General features: G+C 51.0%; 1 protein-coding gene across 2 annotated transcripts; it reads right to left on the bottom strand.

Annotated features, from left to right (window-relative positions):
- Positions 1-7,522: 7,522 nt before the first annotated feature.
- Positions 7,523-25,264, bottom strand: Tmem9 (transmembrane protein 9). 2 transcript variants are annotated; one of them, XM_005330369.5, is made up of 6 exons: positions 25,172-25,264; positions 24,594-24,695; positions 23,506-23,597; positions 17,606-17,714; positions 16,074-16,205; positions 7,523-8,562 (listed from the first exon to the last, which is right to left on the bottom strand). In XM_005330369.5, the coding sequence occupies exons 2-6, from the start codon at positions 24,657-24,659 to the stop codon at positions 8,410-8,412; spliced, it is 552 nt and encodes a 183-aa protein (XP_005330426.1). In that variant the 5' UTR covers positions 24,660-24,695; positions 25,172-25,264; the 3' UTR covers positions 7,523-8,409. The 2 variants fall into 2 exon arrangements, with proteins under 2 accessions (XP_005330426.1, XP_013216273.1); XM_013360819.4 differs by lacking the exon at positions 25,172-25,264 and adding an exon at positions 24,904-25,119.
- Positions 25,265-26,436: the final 1,172 nt, after the last annotated feature.

The raw sequence follows: 26,436 nt of genomic DNA on the forward strand, positions 1-26,436 counted from the left end.
CATGAGCCTCACCTCTCCACCCACCGAATCCCCCCCCTTTAGGAACCTGTGTGGGTCGCTTCATGCTCCCCGAGCCTCCCTGCCCGCTCCTGTGTCTATTCTTTTTCTTTTTCTCCCAAATCCTAGATCCTTTGCATGTTGGTCCCTCATTGACCACAGCTGACTTGGGGCACTCCCGCTGTGTCCTCTGGCCTTGCCACACACTGCCGTCTAGGTCTCTCTCAAGGAGAAGGCATTCTGGAAGGGCAGGAGCTGACCTTATGCACCTCTGCATCCTGCAGGACCCAACACTGTGCCCGATACTCTGGAGGTGCCCAAGAAGCTGCCCAAAGAGCACACGTGCTTCAGTGGCCAGGCACGTGGTCCTGGGCCTGTGACACCCATCCGTGCATGGTTACAGCAAAGGAGGCGCTCTCCATAAACTGAGTCTGCCTGGCCTAACGTCTGCAGCAGAGCAGCTATGCCGAGGTCAGGGACCTGAAAATACAAAACTCAGCCATGCAAACTGCTTTCTCGGGAAGGATAAAAAGCACCGGCTCAAGGGGAGGAGATTAATAGGGAAGACCCTTTGGAAGGGGAGGTGTATTAACAGGGAAGATCCTTTGGAAGGAGAGAGACACTTATTGGGCATCACCCATATCCTAGCAATTTATTTAATCCCTTTAACTTCCCTTTCTGGTCACTTTTTATCCCATTTCACAGATGGAGAACTAAAGATCATATTTCTAGTAAATAGCAGGATTAAAATAATAAAATATATGGTTTTCATACTATGTTAGGTACCAAACACTTTACCCACGGGATTCTCACAATAGAGTTATGAAGCAAAATACTGTTATTAACCCATTTAACATATGCTGGATAAGCAAATAGCCTGTGGTCACGCAGCTGTGCAGTGATGGAGCTGAGTTTTGAGCCAGACAGTCTGCTCAGAGGCTTTACCCCTCACCACTGCCTGGCATCTCCCAAGTTCAGACTAGACCTCAGCCTTCTCCTACCTGGAACCTTCGCATTTTAGCTCCTTACCAAGAAAGCCTTCCCCAGAAGATTTCTACCCAGAAAATCCATGATGTCATCTCTGGACACTGACAGGCCAAACCCAGTGGGCTCTCCAGAGGACAAGTCCATGGAAAAATTCCTGGCTGGTGGCAATGCCCTTGGCAGCACAGCTAATCTCCCCTTCCCCCCTGGGAGGTGGGCGCAGCAACCCCAGCCAGCAGGTGGCTCGGCTCTGCTTTCCTTTCCTTTGGGTAGGAAAGCCATCGGGTGACTAAGCCCTGCATAATCAGTGCTCCCAGCCTCCCTCCTCCAGCTGAGGGACATCTCTATTTCAGGACGGAACTCTAGGGCCTCATCCCTCAGCTACCACTTTCGCGCATGGTTACCGGTTCCTGGGGTTCCCTCCTCCAGCACCGCTGCTCCTGGGCCTCCAGGGGGACGGCAGAAGCTCCCGTGCTGCTCGACTGTCCTGCAGGGCCTCTGGCAGCCTCTGGCCCGGCTTCCCTGTCACAGCACCAGGAGCCAGGTACACTTTACCTGATTAAGTTTCAAACGGCGACACACCCAGAGGAGGAGGGAGGAGGGGTGGGGGCGCCTCTGATCTGGGACCGGCTCCCAAGGAGGAGAGAAGGCCACTCCTGGCCTGCTGTGATTGGCTGCCCCAAGTCCAGGCAGGAGACATGTAGCTCTGGGCTGGCGCCTAGGAAGAGCAGAGATGTCCTCAGGCACTGCCCAGCTGGAGGCCAGGGGGGAGGACATGTGTGGCCCAGGGATCGGGGCAGCCCAGGTACTCTCCGATGCCCTTGTGTAGCCCAAGGGCCTGGAACACAGGGTCTCTGTGGCGGGGGAGGACAACTCCGGCATGGCTTTCAGGACACCAATTTGGGGGTTGGGTGGTCACTGAACACTCCTGGGGTTGAATGGAGGACAAGAGGGCTGCTGTGGCTCTCTAGGACACAGCTCCATCCAGGGCTGGGGTCGGGAGGTCTTTGCATAGTCAGCACTAGCTGGGGACTGCAGGGCACAGAGAGGCACATTTGCAGAATTGTCCAAAGCAGGAGCAGCTGGGCCCTTGGAGGCAACCCAGGCCATGGCCCTTGAGGGTCAGCTGAGGAAACTGGTGTCCAGAGAGGAAAGGGACTTGTCCAGGGGCAGCAGATAGCTGGTGTAGCCTTCTGCAAAGAAGTCCCAGCTCCTTCTGGTGGGAACCGCTGATCTCCGGAAAGCCTCATGATAGCAACTTCGAGAACAGGGGTCCGGCCTCCGCTGTCCACAGGCGCGCCCTGTGAAGTGGGTGGGGGCACCAACAGGATCCTTCTGCAGCCGTGGGCAGACCCCCTCCCCCCAAGACATGTTAAGAATGATAGACAACTGTGCCTGCAGCCAGTGTCACACACACACACACACACACACACACACACACACACACACATATCCCATGAGATGAGTTACTGTTCCCATTTTTCAGAGGAGAAAATGGAGACAGCTTGATGTGCCCAAGGCCACACACAAGAAGGGTCAGGGCTGGGATTTGTCGCTGGGCAGCCCAGCTCTGTGGCCACACTCCCAGCCACGCCCCCACAGTTCCTTGCTGGGTCAGGAAGGTCCAGGGAACCTGGGTTGGGGAACCTCTGCAGCAGCACAGTCTCAAGAAACCCTCTCCTGGCCCTTTTGTCCCCATCTCACCAGCCAAGGGCCCAAAATCTAAGAGAGAGCCAGTCGCCTAGAGATGTTGCCCTGAAGGTGCCTTGGGTGGCATTGTCCAGGGCCCAGGCCTGCAGTATTGACACCATGCTCCTTCTCAAACTCCTGACATCTATGGGGCCATTTGTACTCATGGTTCACCTAGTATTTTTCTTTACATTTCTCACTCCCCTGCCCCTCTCACTTGTCTCTATCATCCATATTCACAAAATCATGAAGCATATATGCTTTTTCTAAAACACGTTAAAATAATCACATAAATACTTGAGTAAAAAGTAGTCTTCCATGTACCACTTCAAATTGCCTTGCTCATGTGAACTCTATTCTGGAAACCCTGGCTGGTTTAATGGGCTTCTCAATTATCTGGAGAAGCAAGGCTTAGAGACGAGATCTACCCTACCCGAGGACACACAGCAGGTATCAGAGCCAGCGCCAGGGCCAGGGTTCCTGAGTCCCAGCTTGGAGCCTTGACCCTTCATGTCTCCATTGATGCAGTAATCTGAGGAGCCCTTAAACCTCCAGAGCTCAGCACCTTCAGGGCCTGCCTCTAACCTGCTCTATACTCAGCTCCTTGCCCTGGGAGGGAAGACCAGGGGCTGCAGGGCCTTCTGCCAGCTGAGGGGGCTCCAGGAGAGCTTACCCCTGGGAAGCTCAGAGCTGAAACTCAACAAAGGTGGGGTATAGCTGAGGGACAGGGGCTCTGGAGTGTACGGGCCCCTGATAAAGGTGAGCAGGAGGACTCTGCTGAACTCACAGGGCCTTGACGGATGGGTGGGACTCTACGCCATGACAGTGTCATCGTGCTAGTGTCATAGTGCTGTGGGCAAGATCAGCCAGCCCTGGCTGGGTGCCTCCAGTGAGGGCTGCTGAAATAGTCCTTGACACTTTAACATGTTCCTTACAACAGTCCCGCGTGCAGCTAGTTGGCATCCCCGTTTTGCAGCAAGGAAGGGGGAGACGGGTAGGGTTAAACCTGACTCAGTGCTGCTGAGCTAGTAAGGAACAGTTAGGGTTCAAGCCCGGCTGCTGGGCTGAGCTTGGGGTCTAGCCACCCCCCTTGCTTCCCTGAGTGGAGGCCTGGCCTTCTTGGGGAGCATCTGCCCGCCCCCCCACCTGGCAGCCATCATCTGATGAGCACTTACTCCAGGCCTGGGCCACGGTACTGACAGACAAGGGGACTGGCTCAGAGTGGCTAAGGGGCTGCCAAAGGGCTCAGCTGGGCTGGGAACACAGGCTGATGCTGGCTTTCGGGCGCCCACACTGTCTGTTTACTCCACCTACTGACTCCCGGAGCCTGTAGGAGGTGCTGTGCTGCCAAAAGCAACAGTCACAGCAGTCACCAAGCCTGGGCTGGGGCTCCCTCTTCCAGGCCTTCAGCTACTTCTTGCAACTCTGCTCTCCCCTGGCCCTGCCACACCAAGCAGGGATGGAAGCGGGGAGCTGGTGAGAAGCCTGGGCCAGCTTTGGCCCAGGCCTAAACGAAAGCCTCAGAGGGCAGCACAGGACCAGTGGCCTGCCTAGACCAAAGACCCAGCACCCACCTAGTAAGCATGTAATTGTAGGGACATCTAATTGCCCCTCTTCTGAGGGCTTGCAGTAACTCCTTCCGACTGGTTCTGGACCAAAGCCAAAGAGGCAGGCAGATCATGGCCTTGAGGCCTGTTAGTCTTCAATAAAACACTGGTGCCTTAGGAGTTAGGGGCCCCAGGAAGTTCTGAAAGAGGAAGTGATGTGGTCAGGTTAAGGGCAAGGTCTCTAGGGGTTCCTAACAAAACTGCAATATCGGGAATGAGAATTGCCCAAGGCTTGTGCTGGGGCAGTGACAGTATGGGGCAGGGGAGGAGAGAGATTCCAGAACTATTTGGAAGAAGAGTTAGTGGGACTTAGTGAGTGGCTAGATGTTGACAGGTACAGACAGGGAAGAATTGAGAAAGAATGGCTCCGTGTTTCTGACTGGAACAGCTTGGTGGGTGACGACGCTGCCAACCAAGGTAAAGAACATAACAGGAGCTGACCGGGGGCAAAGGGAGCAGGCTGTGGGGCTCCCAGGGGGACTGTCCAATGGACAGCCAGAGAGACACATCTGGGGCACTGGGTCAGGCCTGCACTATAGACAGAGTCTGGAATGAACACCACGAAGCGACAAAAGAGAACAAACTCCCAGGGAGAGTATTTTGATGTTAAATTTCAGATTGAGCCAACCAGGCTGAGAAAGGAAGTCTGGGAAATAGCAATGTTCAGCAAGTGATGGCTGGTCAGAAAGAGCACGGAGGCCTGAAGGCCAAAACCACAGAGGAGAAGCTAAGGGAGAAGGCTCAGCAGTAAAATATAGCAGAGAGGTTCCGACAGATGAGAACCAGAGACGTCCTCTGTGACTGGCAATTGCAGAGCCATCTGTAACCTTGCTGAGAACTGTTTTAGTGGAGCACAGAGGGTGAGGTCAAGCTGCAGAGGGCACTGGGTGAGTGAGTGGGAATGGATGGTGGAGGGCGTGGGGACAGGGAAGGGACACTCTGTAGCTGGAGCTGGGTGTGGAGCCCTAGGAGATTCTTTTCAGGGCAGGAGACTTGAGCATGTTAATAGGCTGAGGATGGGGTGGGGAATGGGGTGAGGTTGAAGAGATGATGGTGATCCAGGGACTACCATGGGAGAGTGGGTTTGTTTTGGGCAGGAGAGACACACTATCGCCAAGATCATAGCAAAATTGGTCATGAATGTGAATGACAAGTTTGCAGACGGGGGTAAGGAAATTGAGGTCACACCTACAGGGCCTCTTTTCTTGAAGTAGTATGCAAGATGTTCTAGGGTGGGGTGAAGAGAAAATACTGGAAAGTTTCCCAGTGGTCTTGAAAGTGAACCTCAAGAAATGGTGAATGGCCCCATGGGGGGTGGGGCATGTCCCCACTCAGCCTCTTATAGCAGCCCTGAGTAGCCCAGGGAGGACTAGAGAAGTCAGGCTGGGCTGGGTTGGGGTTCTGCTGGCAAGAGCACAAGGGAGATGGAATCGGTGTGAGAGGAAGTGAGCTGCTTCTACCCCTCGATTTGATTCTCTTTCGTTTAGGCAGAGGGCAGCGTGCTGGCTTCTAAATCCCAGTTTTCAAGTTCTGATTATCAAGGCCAAACTCAACCATTTTTATTTTTCCTGGTGGGACTAATCCACTGCACAACATCATGGTGGCCAGTTTGCTGAGAGATAAAGGATTTCTGAGTGTGACACTAAAGTTATGTTCTTCTGCCATGGACGAAGAATGCTACTTTTGATTTTTGCATCACTGGACAGAGGTTCTAATCTCTGTTCCAGCTGAATAACTGAGAGATCACTACCGTTTCTTCTAGGTACTCCCTGTTCCTTCATTATTCACAGAAAGAAAACAAGTTGTGCTCTGGGATCCATGTCTGAAAATTCAGGCTTTGGTGTGTGAAGTTGGAATCCATTTAGATGTGTGGTTACTAGTAGTATCCTATGTAAAGGGAACACTCATTCCTAATATTTTGTGGATTTGCATATACCAAGCTTATTTAGATTTGGGTTAATTTATAGTTAGTAGTAGTTTTTCTTCAAACCAAATCTTTAAAACTACAAAGCCTGGCTGGATCTCTGAACAACTTACCCAAGATTCAGAGCATATCACATCCTGACTTGAAAAGACACAATGGCCTACTGCAGCTGCCAAAGCCACATCTGTCCCTCATATGTACTAAGAAAATGTCAGGCAGATGAACAGAGTAGAAATGTAACTAGTACTGGTCCCTCTGTCCCAGCCATGCATTTATGAGATGTGTCTTTGGATAACCCCATCACAAAGCTCAGGCCACCTAAACACACTTGTTCAGGATCCCACGATCGGCTTGGTGCCCCCTCAGCTGTATCCCTTACTTGCATTCAATGCCAACTCCAAGGTCTCTGCTCCTCCTAAGCCCCACCTGCACACCATTCTGCTCCTACCCCCTCTAGCACCTTACATGGCTCTGAATGTGGGCAAACCATGGCAAACTGAAACCTGACAAGTTCTCTGGCATCCCACCCCTCACCAAAAACCCAGCATGGTCTCCACACAAAGGTTTTCAATCTATGTCCCCATGGACTATCTTCTATAACAAACTCTGGTCCCACCAGACTGTCTCTGTAGGTCCCTGTTTCTGTCCAGGTCTGTGAGGCCCTCTCTAGAAGCTGCTAACACTTCCTTTTGGGCTGCCTACTCCCACCCCTCTCCCAACACCTGCTAGTTTTCATCTGGGGACACTTTGCAGTGAGTGCCATTTACTGTCGAAAGTGCATGAAGATGACAGCAGGCACTATGCAGAGCAGAGATCTCTCCCCACAAGAGGAAGCCAACAAAATCTCAGGACATGCCAGGTGTGGTGGCACACACCTGTAATCCCAGCAGCTCAGGAGGCTGAGGCAGGAGGAGCACAGGAACGTAACTTAACGAGGAGCACAGCAACTTAACAAGGCTGTAAGCAACCTAGTGAGACCCTGTCTCAAAATAAAAAGGGCTAGAGATGTGGCTCAGTGGTTAAGTGCCCATAAATTCAATCCCTAGTACCAATCTCAATCCAAAAATTCCTTAGCAGTGAAGGAGCCCAAGGGTGGCAGCACTCCAGCCTACCAGTCTTTTCCCTTAGGAGGTGAAAGGACTTTCCACTGAGTCCTGGGCTCTGCCTAAGTCCTACATGGCTCAGCCACAGTTACTGGGCCTTGCAGGGCTCTGCCTTTTGGATTGGACCTACCAAGGACAAAGTTTTCTGTCCCCCTCTCTGGGATCCCATCCTTACAGGTGAAACACTTATGTTCCCCAAATCTCTTAAAATCCAGAAAACAAGAGAAATAAAACAATTTAATGATGGCTTCCTTGATGTACACACAACTCTAAGACAACAGAGGGACAAAGTTTCTCTCCATGCACTGGGACAATGAAATTCAGGAAAAACTGGCAATCCAAGGATAGGAGTTTTGGTATTAAAGTCCACTGTCTGGCCTGTCACGTGGTCCAACCAACTTCTGGCTCAGCAACTGCAGACACAGGCTGAGAGCCTGCCCGGACTCCTGAGGGGGAGCAGGGAGCCAGGCAGCAGAGCAGGCAGGAGGCACGGGCCGCCATGCATTGGGGACAAGGAGGCCAGGGAGAAGGAGTCAAGCTTCCAGAATGCCCTGAAGACCTCTGTGAGCTCAGTGGCATGGGCTTGTCCACCAGTGCCGATCCTGAGGGCTGGGGCCAACTAAGCCAGGGCAGAGGTACCGGGGCTGGAAGGGAGGTGGGAGGAAGAGCTGCAGCAGACAGAAGAACCTGCAGAATGCTGGGTCCTGCTCCCTCCCAAACACTGAGTTCTTGATGACACAGCCTCATCTTGCAAAGGGCAATGACATCTCCATGATGTGGAGCTGGAAGGGGTAGCAAAGGTGGAGCCAAGAGGGACAGATGCCACCCAACCCTGAGGCCACCTTGGATATTCTCCATTCCTTTCTGGACTTCCTTCCCCCTGCCCCTCTAGCCCAAAGATCTGAGACAAGAGATCAGAGACCCCATCACAGTCCCTAATTAACACAGTCAGGTATAACATTTCCAAACAGGGAGACAGGGGAAAATGCCATGAGCTTTTACAGGGAAGACTGGCTGAGGCAAAAGAGGAAGCGGCCCCCGGCTCCTTCCAGCTCTGGAAGTTGGCAGCCCCGGCCTGGGTCCTTGACTTGACGGTGCTGCCCCTCTAGCTGAGCATCTTGTGCCGATCAAAAACTGTCTTCCGCTGCTCCTGCACCTGCAGCTTCCACCGCTGCTGAGCACCCTCCACACGCTCCAGAACGGTGTTTGCTCGGGGGCCACTGAGGGATGCAGCAGCCGCTGCCAGGGACCGAGCATCCTGTAGTGGGAACAAAAAGATGATTAATCAGAGGGTCTGGGCCCTTGAAAGCCTGCCATGGACTGAACGTACCATGAGCAATCCTAAAGCCTACACTCCCAGGGGCTGTGGGTTCCTGAGGACCTTGCTTTGTCACCTGCAGAACCTCATGCAGCATGTCTGGCCTGCTGGAGGCCTTAGTGTCTGTAGATCTGCAAGATGGGGAACCCTGCTTCTCCTGAGCCAGAAGGAGTGTGTTCCGCAGCTTCAACACAAGCTAGTTCACGTCATGCTCCCAGCAGGAACCCCACAGGCCCAACTCGCAAGAGGAATACTAAATGTTGGCCTCGAGACCCCAGTGACCATGCAACCTGGTCACTGCAGAACCCCCTGCCCTGCCCTGTTGCCCAGGGAATGGCAGATGGGGGGAGGGGCCTCCTGAGAAAACTGCAGAGCAAAGACTGCAGCATCTGGGAAGGGGACACAGCACATCAAACTTACCTTCCCTAAGAAAAAGGGGATGTGACGTCACTCAGAGTCTGGCAGAGATGGAAATTTGGGGCTTACATCTAGTATTTCTATCCAGGGCCTGCTGTGACCTGCTCCCTCCTAACGGCCACAGACATTCCCCCTAATGGCACCTTCCCTGACAGCTCCCGGTGCTCCCCCTGCCCCTGTGCTCTTAGACCTGTTTCTGTCATCAAAAGCCCTCCTCTAATTACCACTTCTCTATCTCTGAAGCTCCAGAGCCCATGCATTTCCTGCAGGACCCGAACCTGATCTTTGGGGGGAATTAGAGCCCAGGGCCAGGCCCAGAGCCCATGGGGATTTCCTCCCTAGCTCTCCCTGCCTCTCATCTCCTGCCATACATCTCTTAAGGGATTAGCGCACCCCTCTAAGCCCAGAGCCGCCCAGTAAATGCAACTTTGCTTCTAATGCCCTGAGCTGGCACAGCTTCTGTCACCACACAGCTGCCAGGCTGGGGGGAAGGGAGGGATTGTGAGGGGTGAGGTGAGGGGAGGGGCAGCAGAGATGAGCTAGCGGTGCAGAGAGGTGGCTGTCTAGAGAAGGGGCTGGGAGTTCACCATCCTGATCACTGGGATCCGAGAAAGCTGTCTCATGCACACTCATTTCTAGGGCAACTTTGAGTTGGACACCGCCCTCCGGGTACCCCTGACTCTGATAAAGATTCTCAGAAGGCTGGTGAGGCTCAGGAAATGCCTGATGGGCAAGTGCTGAAGCTTGGAATCAGGATGCCTGGATTCTGTGCTGGGACCAGCCTCAAACTCTCCTGGGCCCATCTCCCAGGTGGAAGCACAGGTCCATTCTCGGCAGGTAGAGGAGGAGGTGTGGCCTCGGCCACTTGGCAGTGAGGTCCCTGGGCAAGTCACTTCATTTCTCCAAGCTTCAGCATAATAAACCTAGTCTTTGAGATTCCTTCCTCCTGTGCTGTCACTCAGAATGCTCTTTACCTGATGATCTAGTAGACCCACGCACACGGAGGAAAAACACTTCCCCAAACGGCACTGACTATGATGTCCTCATATTTTCTGCTCTATTTCATTTCATTTTTTAAAAATTCTGGTCATGACTCCCAAGATTCATTTGGTAATCTAATGGATCATGACCCATGGTCTGAAAAACTCTGGTTTATGACTAGTGGCCAGGTACAGCAAAGGTCAGTACGTATGGCAAGCCCTCGGTAAACTACAGTCCCAGAGTAGTAGTTCAGAAATGTCTGGTTTCCTTCTGCCTTGGCAGTTTAGCCTAATGGTCAGGAAGGCTTTGGAATCAAACAAATCTGGCTTTGACTCTTGGCTCTGACCCTACCAGATACACGACTGTTGGGCAAGTGACCTTATATTGAACCACCCGCCTGCCCACAGGCACAGTCTCAGCTTCTTAGTGAGACAATAAATGTGGAGCTGTTGGCAGTGCCTGTCTGCAGCAAGCATACACCAAGGGCAGCAGTGGTCAGTCAGACCCCAGATCCAGGATCCACTTAGGTATGCAAAGGGCTAGAAAGTGGCTGCCATACCATCTCCCAACTCTGCTCTTCCCAGCTCTGCCGTACCCCTGAGCAGGCTACGCTGTGGACAGCCCCACCCAGTTTCAATTCTGCATGGCTGCTGAGATGAAGTGGGCCCTGAAGACCCCAGACTAGGAAGCTACTGGCTCACCAGGATTTGGCCAATCTGGCTCAGGGGCCCACAGGGGCTTCTCTTCTGCCTGATTCCCAGTCTCATCCATTCTGAGACCAGTGACTCATGTCAGGGCCTTGTCAGGGTGCCTGGATGTGAGCTGGGGAGGCCTGGGCTGGGGTCCTTGGGGGCCGGCCAAGAAGGGTTGGAAAAGTGTCAGTCATGCCTGCCCTCCTTCCGAGGCTCCGCTCAAGAGTATCTGGAGGAGCAGAAGCCAGGGAGAGCCAAGAGCAGAGCATTAAAGGAACAGGCTGCAACTCACCGCATTACCACAGCGTCATTTGTCAGCCCTTCATGTAAAGTCTTAGCAAACAGCTCCTAAGTGGAGGAAGCTGCTGCTGAGAGGCTCCGTGTTCCCAGTGCTAATAATCTGATTAAAAGGTATTAGAGACTCCACATCTGTTCTCAAGACGGCCCAGAGCAGGGCCGCCATCGCTGCCTCCTCTACAGAGCAATGGGATGGAGGCAGGGAAAGGCCACCAGTCTCTACCCTTGTCCCTCGGAGGCTGAGTCTCTGAGGAACTCAGGGGGACAGAGGGAAGTCAGAAGAGTGGGTAGGTGAAGCTCCTGCCAATCAAGTGGGAGCAGCTAAGGTCTTCAAGGGACTAGTGTGACTGAGGCTAGGCCACTATGTACCAGGCACTATATATGATTACTCCCAGGCTTAAGCACCGGCAGATGGGTAATATCATTCCCATCCTAAGGATGAGGAAACGAGGCTCTGAAGGAGAAATACTCTTGCTATCCAAGATCATAATGCTGTTCAGGACCAAGTTAGGACTTGTACCCATGTCTGCATATCTCTTATCCTAAGGCTCAACCGTGTCCTTCTTTGGCTGATTTTTCATAAGAGGGGACCACCATGGATACCCAAAGAGGAGGGTTGGTCCCCCACCACCCCGCCCCCATCAAGGGTTACAGCAAGAACAAGGCCTGTGCAGGAACCAGGGACTGGGAATTGAAGCAGGTCTTGGTCTCCAAGCAGGAGGACCCTGGTACCTGTGCGGGTAAGCCTGACCTGAAAGCACTGTCGCAGGTGCACCCTCTGCAGTCCACCAGAAGCTCTGGCTCTCAGTGGGGCCTGTTTCCCTGGTGATAAGCAGATGAAGGGAGAGACAGGATCCGCCCCCTTTGCTGCCTCCCCTTCCCATTCCCAACCTACCCAGCCAGATAGTGAGGAAGGACCCTCAGTCAAGCCCTCTGCAAAGATGATTAGAGTCTCCCTGCACTTTACAAATTTAACCCAAACCTACCCTACCAACCAACCAAACAAATCATGCCACTCCCCTGCTGGACACTGGGCTGGAAACCAGCTACTCACAGGTAAATCGCTCCTAACCACAGAACCCAGACCCCTGAGCTGGCTGAGCCCATTCCCACCTCACCATCCACATGTGGCCCTGTTCATCAGTCACACTGGCCTGCACCCTTTTTCCACCCTCAGTGGCCACTTCACTTCTGACCTCACCCCTGTGCTGCCCCTTGGCGTCCCCTCCAACAACCAGGAGGCTACTTACACGTTAAGACTCGAATGAAATACCTCATTGTTAAGGATGAAAAAGCAATTGTAAAGCTTCCCTGCACATCCCACAACAGTCATGTTGAGGGGAGAACGATCTATTACCTCCACTCCATGGCTGGAAAACTAAACCATGAGGTCAGCGCCAAGGACAGTGAGTGAACAGGTGGAAGTCCAAGCCAGGCCTAGGATGTCATAGCCCTGCCCTGAACTACTTACTGTGCTGTGTGTGCTGCTCCACGCCCCCCCGCCCCCCGCAATGTTCTAGGAATGTCTGTTGAATGGCACACCTTTTTATTCTCTCCAGGGGGAGAGACCTTATCAATGGCCCTCACTGATGCATGTCTTCTCTATGATTCACTCCAAGAGTGGCCCCGGCCTTCTCTTCTCCCAGGCCCTACATGTTCCCAGTTCCCTTGGTTCTCATAGTCCTTCCAACTCCCCTGCACACCCCTCTCCCACAGGGGCCAGAACTATACCCACTGGCCTACCAAGACCTTTGAGGACCCTGTGAGAGCTCAGCAGCCCATGCTGGGAGTGGCGGAGACAGTTAGAGCTACAGACAAACCCTTGTTTTTCTCTTCAAAGAGGGCCAGACCTATACATCTAAAACAGCTCTGTTGCCGTTTCTATCCCAGCAAACATGCTGGCTTCCTCCTTTCAAAGGGCGTCTGAGCCCAGGGATTAGGCCTAATGCTTCTGGAATCCCAGGGGAGGCAGTGCCCAGCACTCAGGCCCACTGAGGCTCTGCCAGCCGTTCAAAGGGAGCATGACAAGCTTTCATCTCCCGCCACAGCCTTGGGCTGAGCTGTGCGGGAAGGCTCCCCTTCCTCTTCCAGTCCTCTAGCCCCCTGATGAAAGCTCCTGGTCACAGGAATTGGGGGGATGGAGTTGAGGGGCCCCAATCCTGAGAAATACTCTGGTCTTCAGCTCTGGGTTCCAGGCTCCTGAGAGAGGGGCTGGAAGCCGCTGGAGCCTAAAAGCCTTCCTTCTAAAGTCACCCAGTTGTCTAGACCTATACAACCTCTAAAGGAACTTCAAGAAGCCAGGTTCCCACTTTTCTTCTCTTGGGATGTGGCCCAGGGAAGCCTGGCCTTTTTTGTCACCTTCTTGGGTAATACTTTCCAGCCCAGAGACATGGCCACAGCCCTGGCTTTGCTGTTGCCCAGTTGGGGCGTCCATGGGACTTCCCTCCCTGCTTCCCAACCCCGCACATCCCTTTCCTCACGGGTGCTGGGGCTGGGGGCAGCAGACAATCCCTCACTGTCCAGGACTAAGTTGTTGGGTATCTGTAGGGATGAGGTTTGTCCCTGGGCCTCTCTAGCCAATGCCCTTCCATCCGCCCTGCAGCAGCTTAGCATGTCTCCCACCCACCTGAGCTGACCCTGAAAGTCCCCTTCTGCCAAGAACCTTCCTTCCATGACTAACATGAAGAGAAAGACCTAGGAAAGGGGACCCTCCTAGAACAGCCAGTTTCTTCACCTGACCATCATGTCAACAAGCCAGATCTTACTGATGCCCTCCATGTTACCTAAATGCCTGGATTGGGTTGCTGTGGGACTGAGTCCCTGAGGGCTGACATGGGTGTGTGTCAATCAGACCCCTGTGGGGTCTGAACGCAGCAGGAGAGAATCGGAACTGCTGAGCACAGGACCTACAACTAGGACACCACACAGAATCGGGAGGCGAGGGATGGAAGGCGATGCCAGATAATGGGGTTAGAGGACCCCTGATGACACCCATCCTTCCTGGACCTTGCATTAGTGCTGGACTAGCCAGAGCTGGCTCCACCTCGGGTCAGACAGAAACTGAAGACAATTTTGATGATCTTCCGACCTTGGGGTGAGAGGCAAGGGTGTTATCCTGAGGGCAGGAGTCACCTCTACAGGTGGGGTACAGGCTCACCAGCCCTGACTTGAGTGCTGCCTGTGACAGCCCGGTGCGCTCAGGGGCACCCCTTATATATGGCTGGATGGTGATCTTAGAGAGCCCTCCTTCCTACCCAGCCAAAATTGTGCCCAGGTGATGTCCACCTTCTGATTCAGGTCCCACCTCTGGGAACTGGACTGACCAAATCTAACCCCTTCTTCCTCCCCAAGGTCCTCCCATAGACAGATTCCAAGTGGGAAACACCAGGTCTCTTATAGGAAAGACCTGGGCTCAGACCCGCAGACGGCAAGCTGCCCTTCCCCTGGCTCCATATCTAAGATGGCAAGAGACACAAAAAGGCCGTGCCCGAGAGCCACACATTCCAGGGAAATCGTAGCCTGGGCTGTGTAATCATCGGCTGCATCTCTCAATTACTCCCTGGCCAGGGCTGCAATTACCACATTACCCCTAATCGCCCAGTGTTTATTAGTGATGCTCCTCCCCCCTCAGAGCTGCTATTACTCTACATTAATAACTGGGTGGGCAGGCAACCTTCCTCTCCAACACAGACCACCCAACTGCCAGCCCCACCACGTCCCAGGCCCCAGCTCCAGCGGGGCCAGGCTCATCACCTCTGCTCCACCTTTAGCCAAATTCATGCCAGCAGGAGGCTGGGGGCAGATTGGGAATAGACCCATACCCAGAAGCAGCAGGGCCACTAGGAGTGGCCAGGCTTCCCTGTCTTCCTGCCTGACCCACCCATGCTGACCCTCATGAGATCACCTTCGCAGCTTCACACACAGACTTGAGCCTCCAGATCCTCTTTTTGGTGGGGAACCTGCCTCTAATCCAAGACTTGAAAAGCTCTGAACTAGAGCTGCCCAGGGGGCAGTTTGGCCTAGCCTGGAACCCATGGTGACCTACACCTCACCACACCTTACAAGGGAGCCTGCTCACAGTACTGTCTGCAAGGAGAATCCTTCTTACATTGTCATGTCAAATCTCCTTCCCCAACTCCCATCTTTGGGGTCTTCTGTTCCCAGGGGAAGGTCAAGTTCTACTCTACAAACACCTAAGGCATGTGCCTTCTTGAGTTTGTTTTTTTCTTCACCAAGTTAAACATCTCCCAGTTTCTTCAACTAAATCCCCCAGGACATGACTGAGGCACTTCCCCTCTAGGCATTCCTGTGGACATGGGAGCAAGCTCACCACTACACCCACCGCACCAACAGGTATGTTCCACCAGCAAGGTCCTAGGGACAAACCTCAGAGACAGTCTGGAGACAGGGTTGGCAGGCTGCCTGGCATCAGTGCTTCCCCATCTTCTTTGTCATATAAAGTTGACCTCTGAGACCTTTATTAATCTGACCTAAACTCCCTAGCCAGCTCGACCTACCACTATGCCTAGGTACCCACCTTATTTTGGGATGATCAAATTCCTCACATGTGCACAGCGTCGATGGCACTGCCACCCAACTCCACCGACTCTAGAGCTCCTAGGACTGAGGTTTGCACTGAGTACTCAACAGACATTTGTGAAATCACCAAACCAAAGGATAAACCTGATGCCTCCAAGGCCACCACTGACATGTCACCAATGCCTGAGCTAGCAAGATACCATGTGTATCTACGTGTGACAGGCCCTGGTCGGTTTACTTCCACTGTGCCAAGAAAGAGTATGACACGGAGCTAAGGCTCCCCCAGCTTGTACACCGAGGCTGGTTGGTGCCACATGTCAGGAAAAGTTGGGGCTATCTCCTGTTTCATCTGGGAGGGCAAAGGGCAGTTCCTTGCTTGAGTCTGGGTGATGTATAGGAAAATGGGCAGGAGAAGAGCATGGGGAAGCAGAGGGAAGCAGGTAGACCCTGATTCCCACCAGGTGCAGAGGAGGCTCTCTGGGTTGTCCTAGAGACTTGTGTGGGCAAGTCCAGGGCCTCATTTACCTCATTCTCCTCTTCATTGTGCAGTTGTTCTGTGTAAGCATCTGGTTTTCGAATCAGAGGGTCCACCAGCATCAGGAAGGCCATGTACAGCAAAAGGGCCCCCACCACAGACAGGTAGATGACAATGATGACCTGAGGAAGAGACCCGGCTTACACTGTGAAATAACACCCAGGGCCAGGGGAGTCACAGGCCATCTGTGCTTGGCTGCCAGCAACTCCTCCACTGTTGCACTGGGAAGTGGCATGGGCCTAGAGGGCAGGAGGGCCACGAAGGACAAGGGACAGCCCCTGCCACAGGGAGCCCCACAGCAGGGAACTCTGGAGGTATAAAGATACTTCTACCCTCAGGTAGAGGGTTAGGCAGTGGTGTCCTCGCAGCATGAGGTCCCTTCCTTGCCAAATAGGAGAGGCAACATCTGGCTATGAAATAAAAGTCTCAGGCATTTGGTTCCCAGTAAGTGAGGCCCACTGGAGCAAGTTCAGAGACAGAAAGGGGAAGCTCCAGGAGAGAAGTACAAAAGGTGTGTGGCCTGGATGACTGGACAGGGTGACAGTTACTTTCTCCTTATAAAACAGGAAGAGGCTGTGGCTCCCTGAAGCAAGTAAAGGGGGTTGAAGACCACTCCCACTCCAACATGCCTCAAAAGTAGGAGGCTGAGGGAGGACTCAGCAATGTCTTTAAACTCATGAGAGTTATTTTCTGATGCTATCTAGAATTGTCATGAAAGCTTCAAAAAGGAAAGGTGACTTCATGGCCTCTATGAGATGGGATGTGGTCAAGTCCTACCTGGTGGCAGAGGAATGTGGTGTCCTTCCTCATTCTCTATGGTAGCACAGGTGAAGTCTACCACTTTTTTCCTGAATTCACCCAAATGATTACTGAAAACAGGGCTCAGGAAAAAAACAAAAAAGCCCAGGTTCTGGTACTGGCACCCGGCACCCAGCACTGGCCACAGATCTAAGGTTTTATTAGAGGAGTCTGACGTCACTTTGGAAGTCTGATGAGACCCTAAGCTCTGAGAAGGCAGCTTTACTCCCAGCATGGTATATGGGGCCCAGAACACAGCAGACATCCAAAACAAGATGTACTGAACAAGCTGGGCACGGTGACTCACGCCTGTAATCCTAGCAGCTCAGGAGGCTGAGGCAGGAGGATCACAAGTTCACAATGAGGATCAGCCTCATTAACGTAATTAAAAAAGGGCTGGGGATGTGGCTCAGTCATTATTATTATTTTTTTTAAGAAATGAATTAAATAAATGGAAGCGAGAGGAACAATAAAACTGGAAAGAATGGAAGGGGAAGGGGAGACTCCAGCTGCTCTCCCAGGACACTCTCATCTGTCATTGTGTGGGAGCCACTAGAAAGATGTTGGAGAGGAGAGCCAGCTCCAAAGATATGCGAAGTGAGACCCTGTGTCTGTATGAGGGCCCAGAAGCCAGTCCCACTTGCCACTTGGAATGTTCCAGAATAAAGCAAAAATTATGCACATAGAACAGTTAGGGGCAGGGCTCCCCGGGCCCCGGAGGTACCTTGATGGTGGTGGTGCTGCGCTCCTCGTACTTGCACTCACACAGCAGGCAGTAGGCCTCCACGTCGTGGCCGGGCACCGGCATGGGCTCCACCACGTGCAGGCAGTTGCTGGAACACAGACAGGGCAGTAAGGTGGGGCCATGGGAAGCCCCCACAGTCCCAGGGCAGGAGGCAGGCAGCCAGCGGAACTAAGGGATAGGGTGGGCATAGATGAAGGGTGCTCCCAGGGAGGGCAGAGGGCTTACAAAGGGCCAGGCTGGCAGAAGTCCCTTCCCAGTCCCTAGTCTCATGGGCCCCACCATCAGGGCCAGTTATCCAAACTGTATCTTCAGACCAGCAACAAAACCCATCATTGCTCCCCAACGCTCTGCCCAGCTGCCCTCTCCTCCCATGCTATGCTGTCCCTGGTGGCTTCATCATTTGTCCAAGGTTTCTAGTCCGAAGTTGATGTTTCTTAGATGCCCCGGATCCTCTAAGCTGGACAATATTGCCAACAATCAGAGGATGTGCTGTTTAGTGTCCCAGAGGGGCCATACACTCCATACTTAGCCTGTGTACTCTTTGCCCCTAGGTCCCCAGGCCTCCATGCTGGCTCTGTGGTCTGTTTCCAGTGACAGAGGGGATAGCTCTAGCATTCACCCTGCTAACCAAATCATGCCCCCTGAATCACCTTCAACAACATTTTTGCCCCCACCCATAAATTTACCAAATGCCAGCAATTTTACTTCCTTAAAAATTCCTAAAATCATGGAATAAAGAAAGAAAAAATAAATAATAAAAAATAAAAAAAGAAAGAATGGAAAACACTTTTTCCACTCTCTCCCAGTGCTGTGTCCCAGCCGAGGCCCTCATCATCATGCCCTTGGACAATTGCCCAGCCTCCCTACTGCTCTCCTACCTCTAGTTTGGCCTTGCCCGATACTACCTTGACAGGGCAGCTGAGTGACTGTACCAAAATGGAACTCCTGTCAAGTCAGCTTTCAACCAGCCAATGCCTCCATAGCAAGGGCTGACAAAACTGTCCTGCCAGTCCTGGTCCCCTCACCTGCCCAGCTGCCCATGCCATTCCCAGACCCACTCCCCACCCTCTAGCCAGCTGACCTGCTGGACTCTTCTCTGTGCAGCCACATCCCACACCCCCACCAGGAACACAAATCTCTGCCTATCTCCTCTTCCACTCTGCTTCAGCTAAAAGGTCTGAATTCTGTCCCCAGTCAGTTCCCCATCTCAACCATGAACCTGGCCACACCACCCTGTCTTCACTTGTACTGTCTTGCCCAGTGGACATGAAGTCCCTTAGAAGAAGGGTCACATCTTACTCATCTCCATACTCCCTGTGTGCTGGCCATGGTGCTGGCCAGAGCAGGGCTATGATCAAGTGACTGCCAGATGTATACATTGCCACCCAGTGTCACCTAGCAGTGATCCTCAATGAATAGGGGTCAGGGTGCTAAGATTACAGGCCTCAAACTGAGGAAGCGGGCTCAGGACAGTAAGGTGGCAGCTCTTCATCAAGATGGAAAGGCGGGGACCCCAGTCCAGATCCTGGGCCCCAACATCCTGGCAGCTGACTCAGCCTGGGTGGGGCCTGTGCCTGTGCTGGGCTCTGCACCTAGCCTCTTGTTTCCAGCCTTTCCTGGATCAGCAGGTTTCTGATTTGCTTGGTCCATAGATCACGGTGAACAAGCAAAAGGCCCCACAGAAACACCACTACAAAAATCAAACAAAACCTGCAGAGGATCACAGAAGTGGGCCAGGCATCAGCCTGCAATAGGCGCCTGGGCCTGGGCTCAACTCTGACTCTGCCACTAAGTGTCTGCCCTGGACTGTCCTTTCCTCTGTGAGAGGCCATGATTGTACCGGGTGACATTTAAAAGGCTCTTCCAGCTGTGAAGAAGTCCTGCAACAGTCAAGCAGAGTCCTGAAAAGGCAGAGCTGACCTCTGGGCTCTTAACTGGGTTTCTGACAGAGGCACCAAGGGTGTGCAATGGGAAGATCCTGTGTTGAACAGTGGGTGTCCTCTGAAAGGAGTGTAAGTGGCACAAGTTATCTAAATCTCTGATGATCCCAGTTCCATCCTTGGGTAGTAGCTACCACTGACACTATTCCCTAGTGTAGGAATTGGTCTCCCAGTTGTATCAAAAGGCACCTTCTAGGCTCTGCACACTGTCTCTGGGAGGAGCTAAGGGACAAGGCCAGTTTCAATTGTTCCTCATTCCATTCCTGGCAACACTGACTTTTCTGTACCATCTAGTCTCTACAAGCCACTTAAGGACAAGATCCTTTATTTTCCTCAGCTATGTGGAATTCTGGGTTTGGAAAGCTGCTCTAGTGCTACAGGAGGATCTGTGGGTTTCCCACCAGGGCAGCAGGAAGGGCCAACCTATGCCCTTCAATTTGGGATCCTACTGGCCAAGAAAGCAGGCTGTAAGTGAATAAGAGGAATGGTAATAAGAAACAGAATTTTTCTTTTGTGGTACTAGGGATTGAACCCAGGGCACTCTACCACTGAGCTACATCCCAGCCTTTCATTTTTTGTTTTGAGACAAGATCTTACTGAATTGCCCAGGCTGGCTTGAACCTGTGATCCACCTGCCTCAGCTTCCTGAGTAGCTGGGATTACACATATGTGCCACCAGGAGTTGAAATATTTCTGTCTTCTCTGGCTTTCCTGGCAATCAGTGAAACCAAAATCTTTTCTTGCTCTCCTAAGGGTCTCTGCTGGCTTTTTGTGATTAGTGATAAGAGATTTCATGGACTGGTCAAGGGATATTAAAGACAGAAGGTAAAAGAAAAAGACAGACTAGATTTAACTTTTCTGCTCGTCTACTTATTTCATAATTGTAATTTATTTACTCCCTCTAGGCCTCAGTTTCCTCATTTACAATGGAGACTAAAACTCCATCATACTTTCAAACTGTGGCTTTTTGGGTGGCATAGGAAACACTATGCAGGAGGGGGTAGGTGTGATTGACGGACCTCTCAAACAGAGCAATTTTGATTTTATGGCTCACACATTTGGTGTCTCCACAACAGATTTTGTTTGAAGAAGGCTGTATTTTAACATGTCCAAAAAGGAATGAACTAGCCAGCCTACTATGTTCCTTCCTGCTCTGGGACTCTCTCTGTAACTCATCTTGCCAGACACACCAACAGGGCTTTGGGCTTTTTGATATGTATGTGATTTTAGACTCTCAACACTAGATGGCAGAATACCAGCAACACAGGAGTACTCCTGGCTTGACCATTAAATCAAAGGACTGAGCTCTGAAGGTTCTGGCTTTACTCTGCACAATCAAGAGGAGGGGGCAAGCACTCTTTCTGCAGGAGATAAAGGCAGCACCGGAATGAAAATGTGGCAGACAATCCCACAAAACCAAATGCCAAATGTTTTCTCTGATATAAGGAGGCTAATTCTAGTGGGGATTAGACAAACTCTAGATAGGGCAAAGGGAAGGGAGGGTAGGGGGAGAGGGCATAGGGGTAAAAAAGATGGTGGAATGAGATGGACATCATTACCCTAAGTACATGTATGAAGACACGGATGGTGTGACTATACTTTATATACAACCAGAGATATGAAAACTTGTGCTTTAAATGTGTAACATAAAGTATAATGCGCCCTGCTGCATATATAACAATTTAGAATAAAAAATAAGTTAAAAAAAAAAAGAAAATGTGGCAGAGACCTGAAGACCCAATCAAAGTGATCCCCAATTCTAGCCCTAGCACTGAGGTCTAGGATCAATGTCAAGACCCCAGCCAATCCTTAAGAGGCTCCAAGCAAGAGTTTGATGATTTCCAAACAAGGCCAATGTTGCTGAGTCCTAGAATCCTATACTCTTACAACACCCTTAATGGAACTGTCCTGAGGTTCTTTATGTAAGATTATTCTTCAAGAAGCTCCCTAATTCTGACTTTTAAGAGGAATGAAGAGATTAACTACTATAGCCCAAAGGTCCACAGAGGATACTGTAGGCATCCAAGCTTCAGTTTTCAGGCAACACCATAGTCCCAGGACAAAGATAATGCTACTAAAATCTGCCAGTGTCTGTCTACACAAAAGGCATGAGATGCAGCCTTGGTATCTAGTGTAGGGCTAAGAGAGTTCATTGGTGTCTTTACTGATGCTATTTGAACTATGACCATAACATATAAAGAGGTCCTGAGGTCCCTCCCAGGCCTTCATGCATAGGGCTTGTAAATCCATCAGGACAGCAGAAGCAGAAGAAACAGGCTGGTGCTTTGGGAGGAGCCCAAGTTTTCCAGGGCTATGGTATAAGTTTGATGATGACTCTCCATGTGGCCTCTAAAAAAGCATAATATATTCATAATATCAGCTAACATTTACATAGCACTTACTATGTGCCAGGTGTCATTCTAAGTACTAAGTTTTGTATACACACACACACATACACACTCTTCATATTCAAAATATTGCCACCATTTTATAGGTAAGGAAATCAAAGTACAGTAGAGATTAGGTAGTTTGTCACATCATTAACAAGTGGCAAAGCTAAACCGAAAACCGGGAAGACCAGACCCAGAGTCCTGGGCATCCACCTAGACTGCTTCTTAGAAAACTACAGTCCAACCATCTCAGACCTGAAAATTCAACCAGTTCCAAAATTTTCAAATACTGCTCTGTATCAGCTGTATTATAAGCATCTAACTTGAAGAAAAGGTGACTGCTGAGTCAGAATCTTGGGGTGGAGGAGGCTGGCAATCTGTATTTTCTCAAAGCTTATTTGATGATCCTAACAACCACCAAGCAGATGAAGCACTGACCCAGGCCCCATTTGATATTATCCCCCCCACAATGTGTCTGCACAGATCCCTCCAAGGATAGGGTTTCCCAGTCCTGAAACACCTAGATTAGTAACGTTCCTTTATCATGTTCACGTCTACTCCCTGAAGCTTTCATCCACTAGTCCCAATTCTATACCAAGAAACCAGAGTGTACCTACTTGGTCCCCATATGTCCCAACTCCTACAGCATGCCAGCCCTTCTCCCAGTCTTGGTCAGCCATAGAGTACCCCTGGTTCTCTCCTCTTCAGGTTAACTCTAGTCCCTTATACCATTCCTTCTAGAACAGTGAGCTGAAAATTCCTTTCACCAAGTTGGTGTCCTTTACCTGTATGAATTCTTGGTTATTTCTCTATTTATTTACTTGTTTATTTTTGGTACTAGGGATTGAACCCAGGGGTGCTTTACCACTGAGCTACATTCCCAGTCCTTTGTTTTATTTTGTATTTTGAGACAGGGTCTTGCTAAGGTGTTTAGGGCCATGATAGACTGCTTAAGCTGGCTTCAAACTTGCAATCCTCCTGCCTCAGCCTCCCAAGCTGCTAGAATTTCAAGAGTGCACCGCTGTGCCCAGAATTATTTCTTTCTCTTAAAAAAAACAAAAAAACAAAAAACTGAGGCAGCAAGAAACAAATTCAAGATTCTAGAAATATAATTTAAATTCTTTCTTTGAACCTCAGCCTATGCAATAATAAAAATAGGAACAATACTCTTCTTATTTACTTTAGAAAATTGCTATGAGACCAGCACAGAGTAACACAAGTAAGAGAGTTTTGCAAAAGCATTGAACATTGCATAACATGTGGCCATAATATCTCTCTCCCAACTTCCCTATTATTTTGCATATATCAAGAAAGATCCAAAATAAAAGCAAAACAACAAAATCTAGTCCTCTAGCAAGGAACCCCTCAGATGAAATGCAAGACACTTGGGTCCTGTTTCCAACTGGTTATAGACAAAGACATTCCTTTGTAAGGCTCTCCATAGAAACAGGAGCAAGTTCATTCCTCAAGAAGTCCACAAACCCTAGTAAACACCCATAGGTGTAGTAATGGTATAGCAGCCAAGGGCCAGTCCATGGAGGTGCCTTACCAGTCCTTCTGAGACACATTCTGGTTGTAAATGTGCCCACTGATGTTTCTATAAGGTGGACAGATGCATTTGCACCGGATATCTTCAGAACTCTGGAAGAGAAAACAAATATTGGAAGGCAGGACACCTGCTTGGGTTCAGATTCTAGCAAACCTGCCAAAGTTTAGTTTCCTATTCTTCAATGTAACTATCCATATGCTTGAGTTCAGCAAGGACTGCTTCTGTATTAAGGATGTAATATCACAGCATCCTCAAGACAGAAATTGTCCAGCTGGCAAATGAGATCCAGAAAGTAGCTGAGGTTGCCATTCGCTAACTGGGGTGTGTGTTCAGGGGGGAGGCAAACCAAGTGACTGTTCTGTATCCTGAAACCCACACTATGTATGTACTTCTATCCAATAGGCTGGGTGGCCAGCCTCTTCCCCTAATCCCATCTCCAACCTTCAAGGTTAAGAATGGGGGAAAGAAAAGGTTCACATAGGAATACCCAAACAACCTCTCTGAAAGTTCTTCCCCTCTAGGACAGGTAAAAGACAGCACTACATATATTTTCACTCCAATTAGGAATTCCCTGGAGGGCACAAAAGCAAACCTGACTGAACCAAAGTCTTAGGGATCACTGGAATCTCAGATTCCACAGCCTCACATCAAACGCTGCTGGGGGTCCTCTACCCCTAAGGAATGGGAGTTATCTCAGCAATCTATCACTTATGAGGGTTCCCCTTATAAAAGAAACTTCCATCTGTACAGGACTTTACACTCAGCATTTTTATATCCTCATGTGACTTGATTCTCCCTGAGTAAATATAAACACTACTATTTTACCCAGGACAAAAGTATGGATAATTTCCCCAAACTTGCTGGAATTCCAGCACGGGTCCTTCTGATCCAGAAGCTTTCTGGGTGCACTGTCCTCCCCTCTCCCCTCATCCTTTCACCCTTAGTGAAGAACTGCAGCTTTGGCCTGAGGGGACACCCCAACTATGATCCATAGAAGTGAGGGGCAGGGCTCCTGCAGCAGCCACCTCTGGAGAAACCCTGTAGGCGGGGTTGTCGTGCACGAGATGCTGCGGGTTCACCTCCCTCACCTTGTTGGCTTGAGCTGGGGGCACCAGCAAACCCCCGACCAAGACCACCAAAGACAGAAGCTTCATGCTTATCAGGCTTGCCGAACCAGCAAGATCGGACACCTGAAAAAAAAGATAGGATGCAGTCGGGAAGTGGCCACACCACAGCCAGCAGTTCTGCCCCTAACCATCTCGCCAGGACACCTGAATGGGGCTGGAGATTGGGCTCCAGGATTCCCAGGCCTCTTACGCCCAGTCGCCAAACGCGGCTTTCCCTCTGTACCCAACACTCCGGCTCTCCACTGGCCACCTGGTGTGTCAGGCAACAGACCTCCTGAGGATACAGCCCTCGGGAGCCCCGGATGCTCCGTCAAGGCCGGGCTCTGACTCCACGTCGCGACCCACCGCCCTCCGCCATCTCCGCCTCCGCCGCCCCGGCAGCTCAGGCCCGATTGGAACTCCAGGTGTAAAGTCTGGGAGCCCGGATCCGGCGGCGAAAGCCAGTGCTCTCGGCGCTCAGGAATTTGGGGCCGGGTTGGGACTCCCCCAGAGCCCCCAGTAAATCCCCACACCCCTCCCCCAACGCCGCATCCACAAACCTGCAAGCCCGCCGCAGCCGCTCCAGACCTAGTGCCCCCGCCCCTGCCCAGTTTCTATTGGCTGCCGGAGCAGCCGCTCAGCCCAGCCTCGCTATCACCAAGGTAACAAGACCCACCTTCGCCTCGGTTTGGAGACTCCAGCTCCTGGGAGAGACTTGCATTTCTCAAACTAGCCAGGAAAGGAAACGTCGGGCTTCCGTACTAGAAACCGGAAAGGGTCTTGCTTTTACGTGGTCCGTAGAAGTCTTTCCCCTAAGCGCTTCTTGTGTTATACCACTCAGATGGCTGTTTTAAAGAGAAAGCACGTTATAAACTATAGCTATAAACTAGCAATAACAGTAATGATGAACAGATTAAGAGGCCGGGAGCGATGGCCAGGCGCCTGTAATCCCAGTCTTCAAAGGCTGAGGCAGGAGAATCATTGCAGATTTGAGGCCAGCCTTAGCAATTTAACGAGATCCTGTCTCAAAATAAAAAAAAATAATAATAATTTTTAAAAAGTGCTAGAGATGTAGCTCAGTGGTAAAGCGCCCCTGGAGACAATCCCCAATTAAAAAAAAAAAAAAAAGATTTAAGGGGCTTTGTCCACAGTCATAAACTGGAAATGTTTTTTAGGAATCTAAGAATATGGGTATGCTAGGGAGGACATTCGCGGCACCAGCTCGTCCCTCTACACATAGACAGACAAACAGCTGCACCTGAGAGTAGAAAATGTGAGGCAGTGGCGGGGGCAGCACCCTCAGCCTAGTCCCCTCTCCTCCATGCAAGTTCTAGCCCTGGCAAATTGGGGCAAGGTGTGCAAGGACAGGCTTCAGGAATGGAGGTGGGAGTCCCAGGCTGCTGAGGGGCAAATATGAAGGAAAGAAGAGTCCAGGGCACCAGACCTGGTGTGAGGTGGCCAGGCTTCTGTTCTGGCCTTGACGGTAAGTAGCTATGTTACACTGAAAAGACACCACCTCACTCCTCCAGGTTTCAGCATTTTTAGCTGTTAGACAAGCTGTTTGCTAAGATTCTAAGATTCTCTTCACCTTTGATACCTTGGAATTTTTAAAGGGTGGATCAATATGGTTCACACTCGAGGAGCAACCATGTGGGCAGCAAGTTAATATAGAAAGTGATGTGTCATAGAAGAGCAAGTATTATTTTGAGCACTATTGTGCCAGGCACTGAGCTAGGTGCTAGGGATGTAAATCCTACCCATGTTGTCATGGAACTTGAAGTTTATTAAAAATTGAATTGTAATGACAACCAACAATTATAGTTCA

This window comes from Ictidomys tridecemlineatus, chromosome 10 (genome assembly GCF_052094955.1).
Source record: "Ictidomys tridecemlineatus isolate mIctTri1 chromosome 10, mIctTri1.hap1, whole genome shotgun sequence".
Classification (NCBI taxonomy): domain Eukaryota; kingdom Metazoa; phylum Chordata; class Mammalia; order Rodentia; family Sciuridae; genus Ictidomys; species Ictidomys tridecemlineatus.

Excerpts from the sequence above, each read along its gene's own strand:
- Tmem9 (XM_005330369.5), bottom strand. The coding sequence starts at position 24,659 with ATGAAGCTTCTGTCTTTGGTGGTCTTGGTCGGGGGTTTGCTGGTGCCC. Across the intron at positions 23,598-24,593 it reads CCCCAGCTCAAGCCAACAAG|AGTTCTGAAGATATCCGGTG; the intron begins GTGAGGGAGGTG and ends TTTCTCTTCCAG. Across the intron at positions 8,563-16,073 it reads ACAATGAAGAGGAGAATGAG|GATGCTCGGTCCCTGGCAGC; the intron begins GTAAATGAGGCC and ends TTCCCACTACAG.